General features: G+C 42.9%; 1 protein-coding gene across 7 annotated transcripts in view; it reads left to right on the top strand.

The window, feature by feature from the left end:
* Positions 1 to 25,934, top strand: part of RIN2 (Ras and Rab interactor 2) — a 223,719-nt gene that overhangs the window by 164,903 nt on the left and 32,882 nt on the right. For 5 of the 7 annotated variants that reach the window (XM_042931729.1, XM_042931728.1, XM_042931730.1 and 2 more), the window contains 3 exons: positions 14,555 to 14,747; positions 18,750 to 18,861; positions 22,609 to 22,681. In XM_042931729.1, the coding sequence (XP_042787663.1) occupies positions 14,555 to 14,747; positions 18,750 to 18,861; positions 22,609 to 22,681 (378 nt within the window). The remainder of the gene's footprint in view (positions 1 to 14,554; positions 14,748 to 18,749; positions 18,862 to 22,608; positions 22,682 to 25,934) is intronic. The other 2 variants (XM_042931734.1, XM_042931735.1) reach the window with 1 other exon arrangement.

A 25,934-nucleotide genomic window follows, 5' to 3' on the forward strand; every position in this document is an offset into this window, starting at 1 on the left:
GCTGCTATACATTCTTGTGCATGTTTTTTGGGGACATGCCTCAGTTAGGAATATAGGAGTGGAATTGTTGGGTTGTAGGATGGTTAAATAATTCAAAACCAGTAAGTGGTGCCCCCAAATTTTCCAGTCCTCCTATTCATTCACACTTCCACCAACAGTATATGAGATTTCTGAATTCTCTATTCTCCTGGTCTACACTTGGTATTGAGTGCTTTTTTATTTTAGCCATTTGGGTGGGTGTGTGGATTTAGAACTTCTGGAAACATGATGGATGAAGACAGGTAAGGATACCTGTGTGTCGTGACTCAAGTACTGATGTTAATTCTGTGGGAGTCAGGAATGGGAACTCCTTAGTTTTAGCAGGGCGTCATTTTATAATTCTTACAGGTTTAAGCTCAAGGGTAAAGTCATGGGGCATTCTGAGCCCACAGTGAGTTCATTGGATGATATCTATGGAAAGGATTATTTGGGGGAAGGAGATAAAAACAGAAGACAATCCAGAAATTATGAGAAAAGTGTAAATATGTACGTACCTTTTATTATTTATATTTTTGCATATAATCTTAGATCATAAACCTGTAGCAGAAAAAACTGCCAATGAATTTCTCCCTGTGTCTTGGATTCTTTTGCTTTATGCTTTACTTTGTTCAGTACCTACATGTAGATATATTCAGCATCTCATGAATTGTTTTGGTCAAGACCATTAGCTGCTGCATCATAAAACTAAAAATGTATGTGCATAAATCTAATACAGCTATACTATACTTGGAGTTTTAATTCTTACATCTGCATCCAATGCAATTTTCCATATTTTAAAAAAATGTACGTTCTTTTCTTTTTAAATATATGTTTTCAACTACAGTGAATTCAGACATGGAATTTGATATCAGTCCATATTATTCCTTTCCATCTTTTCCTCTTGAAAAGCCAGATACAAAGTGATCATTCTTCATTAATTTATACCCGCTTTCTTCTGAAGATGTCAGAGAGTGTATTCACAAGGTTGTCAGGAAAAAAGGTTAAGTCATCGGATGCAGAAATCAGTTTGTATTTTGTCTTCTCACACAGTGTCTGTGTCATAGGCACTGTTATCCAGCAAAATAAATATTTCCTCCTTTGCCATATTAGAATGCTCCTTGTACCATAGGCCATTAGTTCAGGGTTGGGGGCTCATCTTTAGGTTCCACAGCATCTGACAACAGGCCACTCTTCTAGAACACATGTGTCACAAAGGTTGGTTTTCCTCCTTTCCCGTGTGCTCCTGTCTGGTTCAGCAGAACATGGGAAGCTCACAATAATCTTTGGCTACAGAATATTGGGTATATCTTACAGTATCTTAGGTACCATGAAAAGAGTGTTTGGTGTTATCAAATTCTTTGGGTTGCCTGGCTGGCTTAGTCTGAAGAACGTGTGAATCCTGATCTTGAGGTCATGAGTTTGAGTCCCATGTTGGGTGTAGAGATTACAAACATACATACTTACATACATAAATATTTTTTAAAAGTTTATGGTTTCTTCTCACACATTATCTATTTCTAAGGATTGTAAACACACATTTCCACTAACTCTTGGATATTTCAGTGCCTACTTTTCACATTCTTTTCTTTTTTAATGTTTTTTTTTTTGAGAGAGAGAGAGTATGCATGTACACATGTGCACAAGCCAGAGAGGGTCAAAGAGAGAGGGAGAGAGAATCCCAAGCAGGTTCTGCACTGTCAGTATGGAGCCTGACATGTGTCTCCATCTCATGAACTGACCTGACCAGAAATCAAGCATCAGTCAGATGCTTACCTGACTGATCTACCCAGGTGCCCCTACCTTTCACATTCTTAAAGAATATCTGATGGCAGGGGTGCCTAGGTGGCTCAGTCAGTTGAGCATCTAACTTTGGCTCAGGTCATGATCTCATGGTTTGTGAGTTCAAGCCCTATGTTGGGCTCTGTGTTGACAGCTCAGAGCCTGGAGCCTGCTTCGGATTCGGTGTGTCCCTCTCTCTCTGCCCCTCCCCCACTCACGCTCAGTCTATCTCTTAAAAATAAATAAGCATTAAGAATATCTGATGGGAGATAGGAAAGATAAGCTCTTTGACTTGAGTTTACATTGCATTCTGAAAGTCAAGAATCCTTTCATCTGAAACTCCCAAGTGATACCATAGACATAGCTACTCTTTCCTTCAGTGGAGGCAGACCAGGTAGAGTGCTTTGGGGTCATGGCTTTGTTCATAGTTAGAGGAGATCACATAGTGATAACAGTTTTTGCAGTAAGACATTTTCCTATCATGCGCATTGAAGACATTCTGCTATGACTAGCTTGATTCATTTCCTCTGCTAATCCCTTAAACTGTTTCTTGATTTGAAGCCACTTCCAGGTCTTTGGAATATGGTTTCAAGGAATTCTATGAGGATTGACCAACTCTTTACTTGTACTGTTATCAGTGTAGCAACACTTAAGTCCAACTTCAAGACAATTTCTTGAAATTTATTATTGAAATAATTTATTTATTTGAAATACCTGGACAGTAGAGCCCGCAAGGAGCACGAATTATAAACGAGTATCATATAATGGAATGAGAATATAATAGTGGAGTATACTAGATGTTCCAGGACCTGAAGGAGGAAGCAGGTAACTCCAGGTAAGATGTGGTTTTAGGAAAGATGAGCTCCCACATTAACCTTAAAAAATTAGCTAAGCCTCCAGATCAAAAATTCCCCAAACAGCTGTTTAGTTTGTTTAGACTGGTGATATCTATTATATTGAGGAAGGTTTTTTAAAAAAAAAACATGTAAGAGTTATTTTTTTGATGTATGTTGCGGAAAAAAACACAATGCAAAATATAAAAATATTACCATGAACCCACTCCTAGAGATAGAACTGGTTTTGATTGTTTGTTGACTAGTGTATTTCTTTTCCTTGGTATGTATCCCTCCAATATTTTTCTGTGCATTTAAATGGCAGATCATGCATGATTTTCACAGACTTACAAGGGGTTTCTGATCATCCTGAAAATGCACAGTGTGTCCTAGATATTTATTCCATTTTTGTTGAGGGACAGTGCCTTCCAATTTAGCGGCTGGCTTCCCAATCCACGGTACCCTTGGGCACATAATTTTATCAACGGCATACTCTAGAGTTAGATATGCTTTACCCTTTACAGACCTTGCCTCACTATTACATCGGTAATAGTTGATTCGACCACAAAATATCTTATTGGTCACAATGCAGTTGTGATTTAGTCCATGAAATAGCACTAGTGTAACCAAAAGCACTTAAACACTAAGAACAGCAAATCCATGAAATGCTTGCCTTTCTGTGAAGACTCGTGCATGCTACTGCTCAGGGTCAAAGGTCAGTGGGCCAAGACTTAGAGCCTGCCTGGCTCCTTCTCCTGTTTTCAACTCCAAGAGCAGCCAGGACAACAGTTTCTTTGTTTCTGTTTCTTAGTTTTACAGGACTCAATAAAGGCCCCTGCCAGTATTGTCTCCATATCTGCCCTTTTCATCTCTAGTTGGAGACTCAATGACAGGAAGTTCGTAGGCCACAGAAGTCACCAGATCTTTCTCCTCTATGAAAATGGCAATCCCTCCTCCTCCCTGGAGGCAGATTTGTGTTTTTGTTCCTGTTTCTGCCTTGTTCATTCTTTCCTCCTAGTCCTCAGTAGGTAGAGTGGAAAAATCACCGAAGGCCCTGGAAGTTTTTCACAAAAATCCTCTGTGGATGTGCTTTTAGAATCCTTTTGAGGAAGCTCAGGCCCCCTCGCTCAGGGAGCAGCAGCCCTTCTTCGTGTGAGGGAACAAAACCCAGAACCCAAAATATATTAGCCTTTTTCCTTTTGGAGTTTTAGGGGACAAAAAGAGGCCTCGAGGAATTAAAATATCAACTTGTATGCTTAGGGAGATGGCATGATTCAGAGAGCTGGACCCAGTTCTATCAGTTTCTAGTGTTTTCCCTCAAGTGGGGAGCTAAGCTAGACAGTCTCTAATACCCCTTGGACTCAGGTAAACACACAATGATCCTTACAGGGATATCCCTTCCTCCAGGCCTCCCCCATACTTTTGCCATCTTGAATGGTGGGTAAAATTTCCTCAGCTCCCCTGGCAATTTTTCTATCAACTGAGAGATTAGCCAGGGCCCTGTGTGGAACCAGAATCAATTTGAGCCTCCCTTTCTCTCCAGATTTAAATATTACAGAGGGGTTTAATTCAGCTTCACAGACTCTAAAGAAATGTTTTAGATTTCAAATGATTGAAAGTAAGATATCATTGGACATCAACTACTAGTTATTTTTGAAATAGATTTTTCTGGGAATTTTTCATTTGCTCTATGTGGGTATGTGTGTGTGTATATGTGTGTGTGTATGTGTGTGTATATGTGTGTATATATATGTGTGTGTGTATCTGTGTGTATAACAGAAATTGGTTCCTGTGCCAACAAGTTTTATCAGATGGATCTTTTCAGTACAAGCAATTGTTTTTTCTGTCTTTCCACATGAGAGGCCTCTTCTACTAATATATTTTCAGAAACCATTGATGACAGATTCCTCACTTCTCTTCACCAAAGATTAAGGAAGCCCTTGATTCAGTTCCCACCAAGCTTGGCATGTTGGCCACGGTGTGGCTTTTGGGGTGTATTTGCTTCCCTTTTGATATATACACAAGGATCTAATGCTCCAAGAGAAAGACCATGTAGATGCAGGACTCTGACTTCAGTCTGGTCCTTAACTCTTTTTTTTTTTAATGTTTATTTATTTATTTTGAGAGAGAGAGAGAGAGAAAGAGAAAGAGAGAGAGCACAAGCAGGGGGAGGAGCAGAGAGAGAGAGAGGGAGAGAGAGAATCCCAAGCAGGCTCCACACTCAGAGTGTGGGGCTTGATCTCACGAGCATGAAATCATGATCTAAGCCGTAACCAAGAGTCAGATGCTCTACCACCTGAGCCACCCAGGTGCCCCCATGGTCCTTGATTCTTCAGATGATTCCTGCATCGGCCTCATGTAGCTAGAAGCCTGAGCCTTTGGGCAGTGCCATGCCCCGAATTGCACATTTCTTGCCATTGAGGCCCATTGAAGCAACATCATGTGAAGAGGCTTTGTTAAGGCTGAAGTCTTCACATGGGCAGAATGAGGAAGGGAGGACCCTTGAGAGACAGCATACACACGGAAAGGCCAATACAGAAATGTCAAGAGCAGAAGCTTTTCATCCTTTCTTTTTCCTATCTGTAAGTGGAGGATGGCAAGCACCAGAGTCCAGGTTGGGACTAGGCCCTAATGGTCAATGGAGAACATTCCAGCCACGAGGACCTGCCAGGGACCATCTGTTGAGCTGTGCTCAAACAGCTAGTACATGTCAACCTCTTTTGTTGGAATTAAATATCATTCCCCATGTTGGAATAAGGCTTTCTGTATTTGAGAACCTTGAATGGAGCATGTATCACTAATGCCCTGCATCAGTGGGTGTCAGCTAAAACTCAGTGTTGGCTTTTATATCCAAAGCCCACCCCTTGCCAGCTGGTGGGAGGTTGGAGGGGCTGTCCAATGGAGGAAATTCATGAGCAGTGAGGAAGGAGCTGCTAACACTTTGGATTTGTTGTTCTGGAAGAATTTGGACTGCTTCCTTTTCTTACCCAGGCCTTAAGATGGCCAAAGGCCAGAGGGATCTTGGTAGCTGTGGTGATTTTTGCCACCCATTTCCTGATAAACACAGAGACAAGAACCTTTTGTCTCTTAAACTGGAGCTGAGCAGCCAGATTCTATTGTTGGGCCTGGCTGAGGAAAGGCCTGGATCAGAGGTTACGCATGGAGGACCCAGAAAGAAGCTAATGGAGAGACCCCAGTGTCTATGATGTTTCTTGTTGCCCACTGAGCTTTTCCTCTTCCTCACTCACAAGGATTAGACATGTTGTTTGCAGATGACCTCCTACCCAATCCCCCATCATGCGTACAGCAGGCATGAGGTCAATGCCTGCCTGGGGTAGAGCTAGGCTAGTAAGAGAAGTAAGTATAATGCAGAGTCAAATGGGCTAAGTGCCCCAGAGATGCATACACAGTGGGCTAAGGAATTGAGTGTGCTGAAAGATTACTTGCAGCTGCAGGATGTAGGGGAAGGGACAGGATCTGACCTTGGTTTTGACATGGGGGTTGGAGCCAGTGTCCAATGGGCACTCCAGAGTAGCTTGATCCCAGGCAAGGAAAGAGCTGAGTAATGGCAAATAGATGCTTTTTGGGGGATCATATTTTCCCTTGAGTCCAAGAGCAAGGTGTATAAACATTAATATGGGGGAAATATCCTTATGTTTTAGTCCATATTGTCTCAGCTCAAATCCCACCTGCTGCGGCCACATTTTTTTTTCTCTTATTCTTGCACCATCTTGCCTATTCTTGATTTGCCTAACACTTTTTCTTTAAATTTACTGATCTTTTACATATATTTTAAAAAGTAAACTTAGTAAGCCAGTCATGAAAAGACAAATAGTGTATGATTCCACTTACGTAAGGTACTTAGAGGAGCCAAAATCATAGAGACAGAAAGTAGAATGGTGGTTTCCCAGGGTCAGGGGAGTTACTTTATACTAGGGATAGATTTCAGTTTTGCAAGAGGAAAAGAGTTCTGGAGATGGATGGTAGTGATGGTTGTACAATATGGATTTACATAACACCATTGAACTGTACATTTAAAAATGGTTAAGATGGTGAATTTTATGCTGTGTATATTTTACCACAATAAGAAGAATTGGGGGGAAAAAAGTAAACTTAACATCTCTGCCATAATTGGGAACTGCACTAAATAGATGTAGCTATTAAAATAAGAACTGGGCATTCAAAATTATGCCTCCATGGACTGCCTTGGTATACCCAACATTCTTTGGGAAATGTTGTCAATTGTAATAAGCCATAGAGAATTTATAAAGTATCAGAATTAATCTACACTATCCCATCAAGTATGGTTTTGTTTTGTTTTTTAGTTCTTTGCTTTGTAGCAGGACTACAGCTCTTTGTTAGGGAAACAGGCAGTATGACTCTTAAGCCATAATTAAGTCCTGGACAAAAGCATCTTTGGAAGCCAAGGCTCTGCTTTTGCTGTTTATTTTCATTTTCTTGTGTTTTATTGATGGGATCAGCATCCTGTTATTATAATTAACTCCATCGACTTGTCATGATTCATTCTATGACTGTTTATTAGATATCATGTAAACAAGGAAAAACTATTAGTTTTCTTAAAAGCTGGGAAGGTCCACCAAAGCTCAGGCTTCAGAAAGAGCATTGAGTCTTCCTAAAGTTTGAGTTATCAGGGAGCACTTTGCTGGAAATCCAGGTAAGTCCTGGATGGAGCCTGCCACTCACCACTTCAGATCCAAACCTGAGGTAGTCCTTGTGGGTTACTTAGCTCTAAGTGCATGACCAGGATTGGCATGGAAGCAAGCAGTGAGTCCCCTGCCAAGAGAGAATCACCTTCCATACCTTTGTAAAGCCTGATATAGGAGACCAGGGGTGGAATCTGGGTCCAGGAATTGGGGAGTAGAGAAGAAGCAGGCAAAAGCCAAAAGCCAAGCTGTATTTTAGAAGGTCCTGATAGTCCTTCCTTCAACCTCTCCTGCTGACTTGGTCATCTAAATGCCTCCAGATGTCCCAGTTTACAGGGCCCATTATTTCTGTAAGTGGAAGCAAAACAGAGTACCTAGATAAAATATAAGAGTGGCTTTTCCACGCAGGTAGATCTCACCTGTACCAAATTCCATGGCAGACGGGACAGTGTTTGTGCAGAGGCATATATTCTCACACATGCAAAAATGCAGAAGGGAGCCAGAGAGAACCATAAGAAGTGGTGTATGAGATCCTTGCTCGATTAGAGTCACTGCCTGCTTTACTTAATTCTGGAGGACTTGCCATTGATTCTATGAGATGTTTTTAGAAGTTGTTAATTCACTAAAGCCATCCCCTTTTTAGTTGAATTATGACCTACTGGTCTGCTTTAGAAAGAAAAATTCATAGCACATTTTGAAGTATTTAATTGTAACAGCTTTTTTCTTTAAAAAATAATCAAGGATAGCTTACAACAGATGTTTATGTAAATTGTCCATTTCAAAAATATAATTGTTTAGCTTAATGAAGGTGTGTTTTCAACACACACAGAGGGGGGTTGGCTTTTCTTTTTTCTTTGCATTTTTATTTATCTTTGAGAGACAGAGCACAAGTTGGGGAGGGGCAGAGAGAGAATGAGACACAGAATCCGAAGCAGGCTCCAGGCTCTGAGCTGTCAGCACAGAGCCTGATGCGGGGCTCGAACTCACAAACTGTAAGATCATGACCTGAGCTGAAGTCGGATGCTTAAACAACTGAGCCACCCAGGCACCCCAGCTTTTTGGTTTTTGTGTATACTTGTTTTGTCCCCATATCCTGAGGACAGAGCCATCCAGGAGGACACTGCACCTGTGCTGAGACCCTCTAGTCAAATGGAATGTACCACCTTGTTGATAGTAATAACTTGACATTATGCCTCGTACCTAGTCCCTTTAGGCTCCATTTTTGCTATTCAACAGCTGAATTAGGATTCTTATGTATAGAAGGTTGTTGACTATATTTACTGCACCAGTATTTTTTTCCAGAGACAACCTACATCAAAATCTTATGTACTTTATATATTGCTTTGTTCTCTATGTCATTTACTTGAAAAGAGACTGGACTGTAAAGTCAAAGTAAACACACCTCCTATGTGGTGGTTGGGAGCCTGGTCATTAGAAGCTGCATTGATAGGTTATGCCACCCTCTGGAGTTCTGGATTGAGACAGGAAAGGACATCATTTGGAAATTCTGCTGCAAATTATTCGTTTCCCTTAGTTGAATCTGAGATCTGTGCAACTTAATAAAACTACACGTAGTGTCTTTCTGCCTGTCCTACATTAGAATGTGCTTTCTGGAGTCATTTATTCTTGCTCCTGTCTAGGTTACTAACGCTTGGCCCTGGGAATGAAGGGAATACAGCCAAGTAGAAAGGCGCTCTCATCCCACACTCAGAAGAGCTTTAAATTGGGTGTGACCACAATGTAGCTAGTGCTGGAGAGTCCTGTCTCCCAAGTGGGTGTAATATCCACTGGGCTGCTTCAGAACCATGAGGTCCCAGTCAGTTGGATTGAGGGCAGATATAGTATAGGAGTTTCCCAGAGTTTGTTCTCTGCCGCCAGAGGCACCTTACGTTTGTGGGGCATTCTGGGGTTTGCCCAGTATTTTCACACATGGCTGTGGGTCTCACTGAATCCATACCTGAGATCTCTCTCCCCGTGAAAGCAAGCCTAGATGCTTGGAAATAGTAGTAAGAGTTGAATACATGAATTTTATACTCAAAATCCCAGGGAGATGGTAGATATTTTCCCTAATCTATTATTTTGAGAAATTTCAAACATTATAGGCAAGTTAAGAATAGTACTGTTCACCTGAATGCACCAATTATTGAAATTTTGCCACAATTTCCTTATTTCTATATCCCCCCTTTTTTGGAGGGGAAAGGGGTGCTGACCATTTGACACTTACTTTCCAAAATTTTCATGCTTTGACCCTAAATTCTGCAGTTTGCATCTCTTAAGAGCAAGAACATTTTCCTACATAAATAAAATTACCACAGTCGGGAAATTAGACATTAATACAATATTATCTGTTATATACCCTTATTCAAATATCTCCAGTTGTTCTTTATAGCTGTTTTTTATTGATGCCATATGTGATCAATTCTGTGTACTCAATAGTTATCATGTCCCTTTATTCTCCTTTTATTTATAATAATCCCACAGTCTTTAAGAAAAAATTTTTTGTGACATTGATATTTTGAGGAGTTTAGGCCAGTGGTTTTGAAGAAAGTCCCTGACTTTGGATTTGTCTGATAGTTTTCTCTTGTGTAGATTCTGAACACATTTGGGGGCAGGGAGATGACCCAGGGGGTACTGTACCTTCTCAGAGTATAACATCTGAGGCTCATGATGTCAGGTGTCTCATTGTTGGAGGTGTTCATACTGATCACTTGATTAAGATGGTGTCTCCCAGGGGTGCCTGGGTGACTCAGTCGGTTAAGCGTCCGACTTCGGCTCAGGTCCGTGGTCCGTGAGTCTGTGAGTTTGAGCCCCGCATCAGGTTCTGTGCTGACAGCTCAGAGCCTGGAGCCTGCATCAGATTCTGTGACTCCCTCTCTCTCTGCCCCTCCCCAGCTCATGCTCTGTCTCTCTGTGTGTCTCAAAAAATAAATAAAAGTTAAAAAAAACATTTTTTTAAAGATGGTGTCTCCCAGATTTCTCTATTGTCAGAGTACCTTTCCTCTTCATGATAAGTAATCTGTGGGGTGATATTTTAGGACTGTGAATGTTCTGTCCCCTAATAATCTTTCACGTACTGATGTTAGCATCAGTTTTATACCTATACTGTGATGGAAAGGTTATTTACCACTTGCAGGTTAGAAAGACAAAGCTCAAAAGGGGAGGTGGGTCTTGTTTGCTGGCCATCCCACCGTGACCATGCCATATGAGAATCTCCTGGATTATATCATACTGGTTTATCTTTTATAAACCGCTCATTCTTTGCCACCTCCCCACCCACCCCTTACCCCTACCCCCACCCCTGATACATGCAGGCAGACATCTGTTTTAGGAATCAGTAGTTTCTATTCATATCTTCAGTTTCTGTTTCAGACTGAATTCCCTAAAAGCAGAGCCTGAGATGCAGATTCTTGTGTTGTGATTTATTGAGACAGGGTCTCAGGAGCAGCCTGTAAAGGAGTGAGGGGTGCAGTCTGGGACGAGCAGGAAACCAGGCAAAGATATGGAGACAGCTGGAGTCTAGCCTCAGCCTGATCCCACAGGGAGTTCTGCAACATGAATAGCAACCCCAGAGTTGTCCCTCATACAGGCAAGAAGGCCATTCCTCTATGACCTGCATCAGCATGTCATTAGCAGAGCGTCTCTCCCTGAGGAGGAAGTGACTTTCTGGGTATGCCCAGAAGAAGGGAGAAAGCTGTGAGCTTTCGGCAGCCAGTGCTCATGGCAGCAGGGACATGGGTACCTGGTCTTGTAAAGGGGGACTGGGCAGGACACCAACAGCGTGCAGTGCAGATTCAACATTTCCCACATTAGTTCTTCCCTAAAGGTTGTCTCTGATAAAAGCTAATGTCTTTTTTTCTTTCTTTCTTTTAATCTCTCTTATTTTTTTAAGTTTATTTATTTTTATTTTGAGAGAGAAAAAGAGCAGGGGAGGGGCAGAGAGAACATTCCAAGCAGGCTCTGTGCTGTCAATGTAGAACCCAACGTGGGGCTTGAACCCATGAACCGTAAGATGAAATCAAGAGTTGGACACTTAACCAACTGAGCCACCCAGGCGCCCCTCTTTCAACCTGTTTTATAATAATATACTATAAATCTCAAAAGGCTGTTAAAGAAAAGTGTTAGCTTAGTCATAGGCAAAGACAAGATCTAATTAATGGTTGCTCCTTTATGAAGCCCCATGAATCTTATTCACTGTCTTCCTGACTGGACCCTAGATTTTTAGGCTGAGGTTGGTTGTCAAAACAAAGGCTCTTTAGCTTCTTGAACAGCTGAGGTATCACAGGATGTGCCCTTCTAAGGAAGATAAAAGCACCAACATATTTACTCACAGCACATGTGAGCGTTAGGATTGCCGTGCTAGAGACTGTAGAAATTTGCTCTTGGTAAAATATTGCCAACCCGAGATGGCAGGGATGTAGGGTTTATTTGGGTTTGGAGAATTCTTTCAGTGGCATGTTACCACCCTCCTCCAAACCCCAGTCCCCCCTCCCCCAAAAACCCACCCCACCTAATTGGATCTGGGTTCAAGTGCACATTTTGCTCTTAGGTCTCAAGCAAGTGTTCCTCAGACTGCAGCATCAGTGTCTCCTGGAGCTTGTTAGAAATGCAGAGCTCCAGCCCCCAAGCTACAGAATCAGACCCTCTGGGGCTGGAACCAGGAATCTGTAGCTTTACAAACCCTAGGAGATTTCTCTCTTAGGCTCCAGTGCCAATCCAATGCTGTGGTTGTAAACTTGCCTACAAGTTGGGTTTGCCTGGGGAAATTTTTTAAATTGTGATTCCTGGGTCCCACCCCAAAAGGTCTGATTTATTTGATCTGGGGTGCAGTCTGGCCATCAAAACATGTTGAAGCTCCCCAGGCAATTTTAATAGTCAGCCAGCGTTGAGAATCTCTGCTCTAAAGTGGCCTCATTTACCTCATGTGAAAGGAATTTTAACACCAGCTTCATTTTGAAGAGGGTGTTCTTATAGCTGCAAAGATTCACTTCAAAATACCTGGAGGCCCTGAAATGGCATTTGCAGAATGGGAAATTGCTCTTTTTTGGCCCATACTCTCCCATCTGGAAAGTTGTAGCAAAGGTATAGGAAAACTTTCTGGGGAAACAAAATGTAAATCTTGAATGGAAGTATGATATTCTTTAGATCTGTACAAAGTCAAGAATGTGCAGAGAAGACATTAGCATGGCAGTCTCTGGCCAGCCCACACGCTGTCCTTGTGGGTATGTTACTGAGCCTGCTCACCCCAAAATGATTGCCTTAGGTTGGCTTCTTCTATATTCAATCCTGCCTTTTAGGAGTGGTATGCCCAAAAAAGCACATTTTTTTAAAACATTTTTTCACTCTTGCCTACAATGTGGCTTTATCTCCATCATTCGCAATGTTGAAGACTTCATTCAGGCCACACATTTAGGTTTCTTGGGGTTTAGATGTTTGAAGACCATTTGAACCCCAACCTGAATTTGGCCCTTCAAATGTGAGTGATCAGCTCTGATATTTTCCACCGGCCACTTCTAGACTGGTGTTGATGACCAGCTCATTGAGAGGCAGGGCGTGATAGAGGGAAAGAGAGCCCAGAGCCAAGCACCCTTGGATTGGAATTTCTACCTTCTCACTCTCAGAGGCACATCCTTGCCTTGTACAAGTTACTTAAGCTGTCTGGGCTTCCCTGTCCCCTTTATTTAAAAACACTGGATTCCTGGTACCTGCCTTTTGGGGCTGTTTTACAGGAAATGAGAGAATTTTTGTAAAGGGATGGCAGACAGTAGAAACCACATAGATAAAGCTCTCCTGTGTTCATGATCTTACTTGTTACCTGCAAAGTTGGAGGAACACCAGACCTCTTGAATTTCTGGCTCTGCCATTTCATGGCAATTTATAACTCTGGACATCCCAATACCTTCTTGGATGGGCCTCTGTTTTCTCATTCATAAAATGGGGATTAAATACTCAGTCACAGGATTAGTGTTGGGGCTCAAGGCAACTATGGAAATCAATATGACATCTTTTTATTGAGATTTCATTCACATATCATACTTTAAAGTGTATAATTCAGTGGTTTTCAGCATATTCACAAAGTTGTACAGCCATCCATACATCTTGGTCCAGAACATTTTCTTTACTTCAAAAAGAAACTCCATACCTATTAGCAATCACTACCCATCCCATCCCTGCCCCCGATCCCAGGCAACACTAATCTTTCCGTTTCTCTATTTTTGTCTAGTCTAGATATTTTGTATAAATGGAATTGTACCGTATTTGTGTCTAGCTTCTTTCACTTAGCATGAAGTCTTCACAGTTCATTCCATTTTGGAGCACAGATCAGTACTCCATTCATAAAAAAGAATGAATATTATGGCTGAATAAAGTTCCATTGTATGGATATACCACATTTTATTTCTCCATTCATTAGTTGATGGAAATTTGGTCCATTTCCACTTTATGGCAATTATGAATAATGTTAGTATGAATAATTTTATGAATAGCACAGCATTCGTCAACTGTGAAGTTTTATTACAAATAATATTAGTAATAAAAATGCCTAGATGTGTGAAAAGAAATGAAATCCAATTCATTCGGGTGGAAAATGAGTGTGCATGAGTGAGTGTGAATGTTTTATCTTTGCTTTTAAATTTTTTTAATGTTTATTTTTGAGAGAGAGAGAGAGAGCGCACAAACAGGGGAGGGGCAGAGAGAGAGGGAGACACAGAATTCAAAGCAGGCTCCAGGCTCCAAGGTGTCAGCACAGAGCCCGATGCGGGACTCAAACTCACAAACCATGAGATCATGATCTGAACCAAAGTTGGATGCTTAATCAACTGAGCTGCCCAGGCACCCCATTTTTGTCTGTGCTTTTAGAGCATGTCATGCTTGTGCTTATGATAAATCTTTTGGGGCTTTAGGACCTCATGCTACCATATGAAATTCAGCATTGAGGGTTCTGTGCTCAAATTGTGAAATGGTTTATGCCAGAAGACAGACCCAACAGCATTCAGGATGTTTAGAAGCTTTTGAAAACTGTGTTAGAAATAGAAGGTCTGTTGGATCTGTTGAGTATTCTGTTTAATACTGTAGATACGGAGTGAAAGCTAATATGGCATCTGCCCTCAGAAAGCTTTCTGGCTGGAAGGAAGACACGTGAGGTGGAGATGAAAAGATGGGGTATGTGCTACGACAGGCGTAGCCTAGAGACTGCACAATGATCTCCTTGGCAGAGAAACAGGGCAGCAGCCATTTGACACCTGCCAATTCTCTTTCTCCTAGCATGGTAAGACACAAGGACGATGGCTATTCTGAAGAAAAGGATGTGAAGACTTGTCCCTGGGACTCTGGCTATGACAGCCTCTCCAACAGACTCAGCATTTTGGACCGGCTTCTCCACACCCACCCAATATGGCTGCAGCTGAGTCTGAGTGAGGAGGGGGCAGCCGAAGTCCTTCGGTCCCAACCTCCAGGGGTAAGACTCAGAATCTCAAGGAAACAGTTTGAGACAAGCAGGGCTGCTGCTTTCTTAAAGAGAAAGACTTGGAGTTCCAGAAAGTTATTTCCCAGGCTTTATGGAGCATGGTGTCTGGTGCATACCTGGGTTGCAATGCAAGGAGATTGTGGAAAGTATGGAGGCAGCTCCAAGGAAAAGAGCCCCTTCATGGTTTGTCTTTCTGTCTTCATCAGCTCAGTTACCCAGGGAGGTCTAGGACTCAGCAGGATAAGAGGGCATCTGGGCTGACTTCTTTGGCCTCAACACTGAGAATGAGCCTGGTTATAGGGTCTTCAGTTGCCCCTGCTGTTTTCATTCTGAGCCTGGGAACACTGCCAGGACCTAGCCATCCAACTTGGGACCCAAAGTTCAAAAGTTCTGTGTCCATAGACTTGCCTACTCTGGCTGCTGATGTGTAATTCTCTTTCTCTTTGGGCTTCCTCAGTGGCTTCTCATGGGGCTCACTTTCCAATTATGTTTCTTCTGCTACTTCCTACCCAATACCAATCTCTTAATCAAGACCACTCCATGACTCTATAGTGGTTCCCCCCAAAATGTCACTTGGTGATTGATGTATCTGGTGCTGTTCAATGTGGTTGCCACTTGCCCTGTGTGGCTGTTTAACTTTACATTAATAAAATAAAATTAAATTTAAAAACTCAGTTGCTCAGTTGCACTAGCCACATTTTAAGTGCTCATAGCCACAGATGGCTGGAGGCTACCATATAGGATGGTGCAGAATATAGGATGTTTCCACCATCACAGAGATTATATTGGAGGTCACCTGTGTACAATGTCTACTTCCCAAAAAAGGGCAAATACAATAAGTCACAGATAAAGTAAGACTTGGAACAACTCAGGACAAGAGATAGAAACTAAGAAATATATGGAGAAGCAAGAAAAAGAAACTCCATGGTAGCTGGTTGACAATATTGTAGCAATTGAGCACAAAAACAAACTTTTGAGTTTCCTATCAGCAAGAGCCTGTCTGTTACCATTTTTTGACCTCTAAGTGAGTCTTTGTTTCAACAGACAGAAACAGACAGGACTGTTGGAACATGCTCAGGGTGACTAGGCGCAATAGTTGATCATCTTTGTGGAAAATTCCTTGGCCAGCACACCAGGTTGTTGCCTGTAATCTGGGTCTGTATGATCAGACCTACGTCTGTGGGGCCCTCTCTTTTGGAGGTTGAGTTGTCTGCTCCTGCATTTCTGCACAGAAATTCTGGAGAGGGAGGTTGCCCTGTTGTTAGGCAACAATTCCCTACTCTGCCCAGCTTCCCTCCCAGTGTTGGGCACGTCCATTCCTGCTGAGACCTTGTGGGGAACAAGTCAGGCAGGATGTTCTATCTGTCCACCTACTTGATCCCTAGACAGGACCTGCCTGATGAGATGGGGCAGGCTGATGACAGGCTGAGGACAGGAGAAACACAGATCAGGAGAGGCCACAGTGCACCAGGAGCAAGAATGCTGAAGAGAAGGAAAAGCAGGTGTGAGAGGAAAGGACATTTGAAAGTCTGTCCATGGAGGCATGGGTCCTTGGGGTGCTGCCACCCTTATTCCTATGATAGAAATTAGCAAAGTTTCTGTAAAGGGCCAGAGTATAAATATTTTTGGCTTTGTGGGCCATACTGTCTGTCACAACCTCTCACAATCTCTCACAACCTCTGCCTTGTAGTGCAGACACACCCATCGACAGCATATAAATGAATGACTGGGATTTTGTTTCAATAAAACTTTATCTACAAAAACAGGTGGCCCAGGATAGATTGGGTCTACAGGCCGACTTTACCAACCCCTGCTCTAAAGCTGCAGACATTCAGGAAATAAGGTTGTACTCTCCCTGAACCCCAAGGCTCAAGGAGATTCCCAGCTGCACGAGGGAATAATACTTCGATTCCACCAATGATCAGCGCCCTCCCAGCCATGCTTTGGGCTTTTTTTTAAACCCCCTAATGTTTAGGAAATATCTGTTTCAGTTTTAGGGTGTCCCAGAAACATTGACTCCCAAAAGTGACTATTACATGTATTCTATTCTATGACTGCCTCCCCATGGGTGCTGGGGGACCAGAGAGAACTCAAAGGTCTTCCCAACTCCCTCCTTAAAAGACGCCCAATCCCCATAGCCACCCTCTCAACCCCCACCCTCCAACCCCCACCCAGATAAAGTTTCTTAGGAGCTATTGACTAGATATACAGAAGGAAGCGAAGATAAGGTTAAATAATAATAATAATAATAATAATAATAATAATAATAATAATAGTAGTCAGGGAGCAGAGACCATGGTGTCCAAATGCAGAGGAAGAAGTGGCTAAAGAAGTAAGACAGGATAGAATCCTTGGAGAAGGACTGTGTACTACAGAAGGGAACCAGAACTCAGCCGGCTGCCCCACTGCATGCTCCAGGGAGCACTATTTGATTTGTAGCCTAGGTAATCGGTGCCCCCTGGAGTTGTGCCGTGCATAGAAGTACATGGTGTACTTGCCTCTGCAGTGTTGGAAGCCAAGATGGTGGCCCGAGATCAGCACTGGGATTTGGGCTGGTTTAAAGCACGCATCTGAAACTGTTGGTGGGAATGCTAACTGGAAAACAGAGTGTTTTCCAGCCACTCTGGAAAACAGTGTGGAGGTGCTTCAAAAAATTAAAAATAGGACTACCCTATGACCCAGCAATAGCACTGCTAGGAATTTACCCAAGGGATACAGGAGTGCTGATGCATAGGGGCACTTGTACCCCAATGTTTATAGCAGTACTTTCAACAATAGCCAAATTATGGAAAGAGCCTAAATATCCATCAACTGATGAATGGATAAAGAAGATGTGGTTTATATACACAATAGAATACTACTTGGCAATCAGAAAGAATGAAATCATGCCATTTACAGCAACGTGGATGGAACTGGCGGGTATTGTGCTAAGTGAAATAAGTCAGATATCATGTTTTCACTCATATATGGAACTTGAGAAACTTAACAGAAAACCATGGGGGGGAGGAAAGGGGAAAAAATAGTTACAGAGAGGGAGGGAGGCAAACCATAAAAGACTCTTGAATACAGAACACAAACTGAGGGTTGATGGGGGGGGGTGTGGAAATGGATGACGGGCATTGAGGAGGACACTTGTTGGGATGAGCACTGGGTGTTGTATGTAAGTGATGAATCACAGGAATCTACCACCAAAACCAAGAGCACACTGTACACATTGTATGTTAGCCAATTTGACAATAAATTATTTAAAAATAAATGAATAAAATAAAGCATGCATCCGAAGGCAGTATTAGAACCGGGAGCGAGATTGTCACAAAATGGGGTGAGTCAGGAGTAAACAGGCCTGCAGCTCCAGTTTGGCTGTAGTGACGCTCGAGCACACCTTCCTGCTCCCTAATGGGGCAGCTGTTTTAATCTCCGGCAATTGTCACCATACCTGGCCTTGCCATATCATCCTGTTTTCCAAGAGAAGCTAGAAATTCTGGTTTTAATGTGAAAAACAACCAAAACTGCTTTTTCACTCTTAGAAACAAATTTAATTTTCTATCACAAACACACCCACGAGCCAAATTAGTCAGTGAACTCCCAGTTCACCACCTGTGGTTTAGTCATGTTACCTGTGTTTAGAATCTGGGTGTCATCAACCATGATGCCCAAATAAGACACAGGCTAGAGAACACTTAACATGCGCTATAAAACAATTACCAAACTGAAAATGCTTCTGTAGACCAAGGGGGCCCATAGCCTCATGGAGAAGGTTCTGTCAAAGGGAAAGTAGGATTCTTTTGAAGCCAGTTATCAAAGGAAGTCATCTGGGGCATGCTCTTTGATAGTCCCTTTTGCTGTCAGTAGAGCGTTCTGGGTTGAATCTTGCAGGACATGTTCGTTATGAAGGGCATTCTAGTCATGGACATTAGGTGTGCAGGAAATCGTATGTCCAGGTTCTGACCTTCCAGATATTTCCTAAGCTTGAATTTCTTTTCCCTCTGTTAGATCTTCCTGGTTCGTAAATCGACCAAAATGCAGAAGAAAGTCCTCTCACTTCGCCTGCCCTGTGAATTTGGAGCCCCACTCAAGGAATTTGCCATAAAGGAAAGCACATACAGTGAGTAGTCACCTGATGGCTAAGTCCTGGTTGATGGGAGGGCCTCGGGTCTCCCCAACAAGTGGAAGTAGAAGGAGATTACCCTTTGAGACAGACAGACATGAGTCTGCATCCTGTTGCTGTTACTTACTCACTCGATGCCTGGGCAGGTAGCCTACCTTAGGAGCCTTGGTTTTCTTATCAGTATATTGGGGTGATCATAACATCAGAGAGCTATTAACAGTTTAATTAAACAACCTATGTACAAATTATGCAGCCTACTGGTTGGCATATGGCAGGTTGTCTTTCTTGCCCCCCTTCCAGTTAAGTAGAGCATGGATTTGATTCCTAGGTTTGCTGATGATTAACCTGTAGGACAGGCTGCAGCGATTCGGCCTTTTTATGGGTTCTCATGCTACAGCACGTGTCTGCACATCTTGTGAATAATCCTTGAGTGGACGTGTTCCCTCCAGACAATCACTGTTCAGTCGTCTATGAAATGCAGCTAATCAGAGGCAGAATCCAGCCCTCTGAAAAAATCAACTGGCAGAAGTTTTGAAGGGAGAGTGGTGTTCAATAGAATTGGTTTTCTTTTTGCTATTCTGCAATCATTGAAAATGTGAAGTCTTGGGAAGACACGTTTCACTTTATTTATTTATTTATTTATTTATTTATTTAATCCTGAGAAAGAGAGAAAGCACAAGTCGGGAGGGGGTGGGTAGTGGCAGAGAGACAGAGGGAGAGAGAGAGAATTCCAAGCAGGCTTCACACCGTCAGCACAGAGCCTGACACAGGGCTTGAACCCATAAACTGAGATCATGACCTGAGCTGAAGTCAGACACTTAACCAACTGAGCCACCCAGGCGCCCCTGGACACATTTTAAATATAAAAGGGAACACACAATGCTGATGTATTGCCAACTTCCAAGGAAGGATCCATAGTGAATCTGTGCTCCAAAGGGGAAGGTTTCATTGAAATCACAGGTTAGCAAGTTGAGGAGTGAAGGCCAGGAGAAATAAGTTTGGAAGCATGTTGACTCTCTCAATAGTTAGACTGAAACTGGTTTGGGGGTGACGGGGTGGTGGTGCCTAGGTGGCTCAGTTGGTTAAGTCTCCTGACTTCAGCTCAGGTCATGATCTCACGGCTCATGGGTTCAAGCCCTGCTTCGGGCTCTGTGCTGTCAGCTCAGGCTCTGAAGCCTGCATCAGATTCTGTGTGTGTGTCTCTCTCTCTGCCCCTCTCTCACTCATTCTCTGTCTCTCTCTCAAAAATAAATAAACGTTAAGACTGAGACTAGGATTTTTGCTTGCTTCTTGATTTACACCTAAGCAAGCCTCAGTCTCTGCATTTGAAAAACCAAAGGTACTGAGGTCATTTTAAGGGCAAATAAGGGATTATACTCAACCTGGAGTTCATAGTCTCACTGAGCCAAATGGCCTTAATGGAAGTCTAGAGGACACATTTCTAGCAGAAGTGAAACCTGTCAGCCTCTTTGTGGTCAACCTCAGGTTCTTCTGTAAACCTGGACCTGGTAATGTCTTTCCTCCAGGCTTCACAAGGGCACTGATGCCAGGAAAGACTTCCACAGTCAGTGACCTGTGCATAGTTCATACCAGTTTATTTGCATTAGGAGGTAATCACAAGATAGATTTCAAGCCCTCCATTTTAAAGACGATTAAATATTAAGTAAAGAAAGGCCATGCTGAGGTGGCTTTTGAAAGTCAGCTTGCCAACAAGTGATAGATCTGTTTTTTTTTTAATTTAAAAAAATCTTTTTTAATGTTTATTAATTTTTTTTGAGAGAGAGACAAAGCGTGAGCAGGGGAGCGGCAGAAAGAGAGGGAGACACAGAATCTGAAGCAGGCTCCAGGCTCTAAGCTGTCAGCACAGAGCCTGACGTGGGGCTCAAACCCACAAACTGGGAGATCATGACCGGAGCCAAAGTCAGACACTTAACCAACTGAGCCACCCAGGGGCCCTTTAATTTTTTTTTAAGTTTATTTATTTTGAAAGAGAGAGAGAGAGTGTGTGTGTGCAAGCAAGATAGGGGCAGAGAGAGAGAGAATTCCAAGTAGGCTCTGCACTGTCAGCACACATCCCAATACAGGGCTCAAACTCATGAACCGTGAAATCATGACCTGAGCAGAAACCAAGGGTCAAACGCTTAACCAACTGAGCCACTCAGGCGCCCCAGATCTAACTGGTTTTTAAATCCCTTCTAATATCCAAAGTGAAGCATGATAAGTTAGCCTGGAAGCCCCTTCTTTGCTCCCCTACAATAAGTACAGTTAATGTTTGTACTTTCCTGCTTTCTGGGTGTTCATCTTAGATTCCTCCTGGCTGAAGATTTTTCTTCTCTATTGTGTCAAGACTCAGATCAATTCCCTATTCCTATCTGGGGGACTTAAAGTGGTTGAAAGAGCTGGTCTGAGCAAAGCATTAACCTGACTGTAACTAATTACCACAGGTCTTGGTCTCACCATGATGGCCCCTTCCTGGCCAGGGCCTTGCTTCTCTATGAACGGAGGTAGATTGAGAAAGGAAGGACTTGCTCTGAAAACATAGATATTTTGTCATAACATCTGGACAATATGGTTTAATAATAAATACCAGCTCATATTTGTATAGACTGCTTTCACATGAATTACTCCATTTTTTTAAATTTCCCTTTCCACTCCTACCCTTTGGGGAGACAGGGAAAGTACTATTATTGTCCACTGTACAGAGGAGAAAACCAAGGCTCAGACAAGTTAACCTACCCCAAATCGGTTTCTTCCTACTTAACTTGCTAAATTGTGGTGCACATGTGTGTATTTTTTTGTTTCTGTCTATGTCATGGTATGTGTGTAGAGGCATAGGTATATTTTGGGGGTGCTATAGAAATACTAAACAATCAAAATAATACAACATAAGCAAATAGCAAGCAACATAAATGAGGACATGAAGTGTGGCAATTGGGAGAAAATCTCATCTGATTGAGGAAATGAGGAAATCTTCACAAAGCTGAGGATGTTTGGAATATTTTTGAAAGACTGTCTGAATGGCATTTCAGCCAGCCTGGCATGAGGAGTGGTTGGCAAATACACAAGTATTTGAAGTTATCCACTCACTGCCCTGCCATTTGGAAGATGTGCAATATGGTACACCATCTTGCCAGAACATCTTCCCTAGGAGGCTTGTGCCCTTGGTGGTGACAGTGGTAGTGGGTGGGGGCATTCTAAGTAAGTGAGTTTTTGAAACTTTCACATTGAATTTAAAAACTAATTTACTGGAACCTTCTGTTTTCCTCCAAGCTGCCTTGTGTCTTAACCAAAGGTGGCCTGTTTTGGCAAAGAGGAGTGTGTCCCAGGAGGGCCAACCTAGGAAGGTCAAGGGTGGTGGGGGCTTGGGTGTTTACCAAGCTGTGTTGTGTGCCAATGGCCTCTCCCTCCAGCCTCACTGGCCCCTGCCCCCTGACCAACTTTGTGTTTGAATTTAAAAAAGAAAAAAGATAGTTGTAACTTTGAGCCTGCGCCGGTCTGTTTACCAAGCACTGGAGCACGTGCTCCCAGTGAGTCAGGGGCTGAACTTCTAGGCCGTGGACTCTACTGGCCTGTTTCTGGCTGACACACATCCTCCTCACAGCTGGATCTGATAAGCCACACGGTAGTTGGTTTGAGAGCTCAGAGATGGTCCTATGCACGCAGCAGATAACACCAGAGGGCCTTTCCTTTCCCAGAACAGTGCTCTAGGACACTCAGCTGGTTTCCAAATTCTCTCTTTTCCAGCCTTTTCCCTGGAAGGCTCAGGAATCAGTTTTGCAGATTTATTCCGGCTCATTGCTTTCTACTGCATCAGCAGGTAAGGCCTCTTTTCCTCTTAGGAGTTCGAGTGCCTGCTTGGTGTGTACCATATAAACAGCCCTGGGGTTTCTAGATTAAAGCAGGGTGGAGGGGTCTGGGAGGCTTGCCGCTGACTAGCTGTCCCTGGAAGGATTGGTTACTGATCAAAATAACTATGCGAGTCCCTCCAAATTAATATGTCTGTGTCTTTAAACTGTCCCTATGGTTCGTTTCACCTCGACCCAGCAAGCAGGGGAACAAACACACATACACATACATGTACATACATGCAACCATGCACACACAGAAAGGGACCCATGGTACAAACCTGGTCCCTGATAATGTGTGGTGCCTGGGTGGTTCAGTCAGTTAAGCATCTTTGGCTCAGGTCATGAGCTCACAGTTCATGAGTTCCAGTCCTGCATTAGATGAGCACGAGCCCCGCATCAGGTGAGCCCTGCTTCTCTCTGTCTTTCTCTCCCTCCCCCCCCCCCCCGACTCTGCCCCTCATGGGATTCTTTCTGTCTGTCTTCACTCACTTGTGCCCTCTTCTCTCTCTCTGTCTCTCTCTCTCTCTGAAAAAAATAAAAATAAATAAATGTCCCTGATACTGTTTCTGAAAATCCTCAAAGGATGTAGTTCATTCTAGAAATACGGGAGCCTTAAACCAGCCCATAAACCTTGCATCACTGTCCTACAGGCCCATTTGGTTCTCATGTCCTTTTCATAACTAAAGCAACTGTGTTAGACTACAAGTAGTTAAGCCAAAAATCATCATGTTAATAAGTGTGGGGAGCGTGTGAGTTGTTAAAGTCTTTCTCTCTTTTTTCTTCCTAGCCATAATAATTTTTCAAACTGACTATTCTTTTTTTTTAATGGTTATTTATTTAATTTTGAGAGAGGGTATATGCATGCACACATGAATGGGGGAGGGGCAGAGAGAGGGGGAGAGAGAGAATCCTAAGCAGGCTCTTTGCTGTCAGCATGGACACTTACGAACTGTGAGATCATGACCTGAGCTGAAATCAAGAGTCCGACGCTTAACTGACTGAGCCAGCCAGGTGCCCTCAAATTGAGTATTCTTTTGGTGATTAAGAATCCATACTCTTCATCTGCAGAGATTGACACTGCCCCCATGTAGGCAGTGGAGCTCAGTTGGCCTCTATGCCTTCTCTGTATGTCTGTTGCAGCCAATAGAACACAGACAGGCATGCATTACTAGGTTGTTTCCAAAGATCATGTCTTACAGCCATCATACTTTGAGACTGAGAGGCTTATTTGGGGTTCATTTCCTTTATGTTAATTTAAGGGTAAAGTTATTTCTCATGTGAGACATTTATTGTACCTGTTGGACTAGACCCTCCCAGGGGAAGGCACTGAGCTATTGACCCCTAGAAGTCACCAGGTTGGCAATGCCACATAATTAATGGCCTGAGATGGGGAAGCACTTCAGGGGGTTGATTACCAGGAGGAAGAAACCAGGGGATTTCATCTAGAATTGGACACAGCTCTATGAGGGGACACCACCAACAGCCCTTGGCCTGTGCAAGGATGGAGATCTGCTGCCCAAAGAAAAGAAGAGGACGGTGCAGATGTCCCCACCTTCCCCAGGGACCCACACCTGAACTGGTTTGAGGCCATCTAGTTCCCGAAAGTGAATTTCAACACTAACATGTTAGTCAGAGGTGAAGTTGGCCAATGCTTACTCTTCATAGTTAGCTTGTTGATTTTCCTGTCGTGAAAGATCATTACACCTATAAAACAGTATTTGGCATCAGCACACAAAAGATACCATCTCTCCTCTCAGTGTTCATAATAGGCTGGAGTACCTGCTGTCCAGGGCTGTTTGATGGTTGAAGGAGATAAAGCACATGAAAACCTTCTTTAATCTACAAAGCATGATACCGATATAAGGTGCTTATGGAAAAATCCCAACATTGACATTTTATGATCAGGGTGACCTGAGATTCATTTCTCTATTTTTTTCCCTCAAAATGCAAAGGTTCTTGGTGTTTCTGTTTCTCTTTTAATGTTCTATGTTACTCGTTTTACCCAAGTCAATGTTCTTAGTAATCAGTAATTGATTTGACCCAGTCTTAACCAAATGTTTTTGAAATGTTCTAGTTGGTTATTAGTACATGAGTATATTCATGTAGAGAAAGTGGTTGGATTGTCAGCCCTGGTATTCACCCAGAATGCATCTGCACAGGTGAACTAGACTAGAGAATTCATGAATCAATCAGCATGTGGTTTGCCACATCAGAGGGACACACTGAAGACTAGAGCTGCGGATATAAATGAGAGCAAACCTTGGTCACCAATGTCTAGTAGCTCCCTGTCAGTTTGTCATAATCAGTGTCATGGAGAGCACTTCCTTGTAAACTTTCATGCACACTGGAATCACCTGGAATCTTGTTAGAATGCAGACTCTGATTTGGGGGGTCTGGGGCAGCATCTGATGGTCTGTGTTTCCAACTGTCTCTAGGTGGTGAGACCAATGCTGCTGGTCCTACAACTGCATTTTGAGTAGCAAAGGGCTAGAGGAAATAATAATTATTAATTATTACTTATTAAGTACGATTATAATTTCAGGGGCTTTCTATATCTGTGCTAGGGACCATATATACATTATTTCTAATCCTCATGGCAACCCTGAAATTAGGATCATGAAGACACCATGGCTCAGAGAGTGAGATAGTTGTCTACAATCAGTCATTCAATAAATATGTAGCAAATATTGGATTTGAACCCAGGCCTGTCTTGATGCTAGAGCCCATATTTTGCCACTGTATGGCACAGCTCCACAGACTTTGGGATCCAGTGCAGCCGGGTTGCTTAATTCCACATTAGCTCTGTGAGTGGGTGCAGGGACCTCCCCCTCTGTGCTCTCCTTTGCTCCTGATCCATGGAATGGGGGATATCAGAGCTTCTTCCAACGGCCTGTGTGGGTCCCACATGAGTTACAGAGCTTGGTGCACTGGAGGTGCTCAATAAAGTTAGTCTCCTGCCGTTTAGAAATACAACATATAGAGCAAGGGTCAAAAGTAGATTACGTGTGTACTAAAACTCTTGGGTGAAACATTTATACCTAAGATGGCTGTATTTTCTCTGTTATACAAGTTTTAGAATTAGGGTTCCTTTCCTTAATGAGAGGGAAGTGACCCTGTGGGGAGGGGGGATGGTGGTGAGATGCTATGTTATACCCTTAGCTAGTGCAGTGGAAGAGGGCTCTAATTTTCCAGGAGATCAAAGTCTAAGACTACCCATTAGGC

The sequence above is a fragment of the Panthera leo genome, chromosome A3 (genome assembly GCF_018350215.1).
Source record: "Panthera leo isolate Ple1 chromosome A3, P.leo_Ple1_pat1.1, whole genome shotgun sequence".
NCBI classification, from domain to species: Eukaryota; Metazoa; Chordata; class Mammalia; order Carnivora; family Felidae; genus Panthera; species Panthera leo.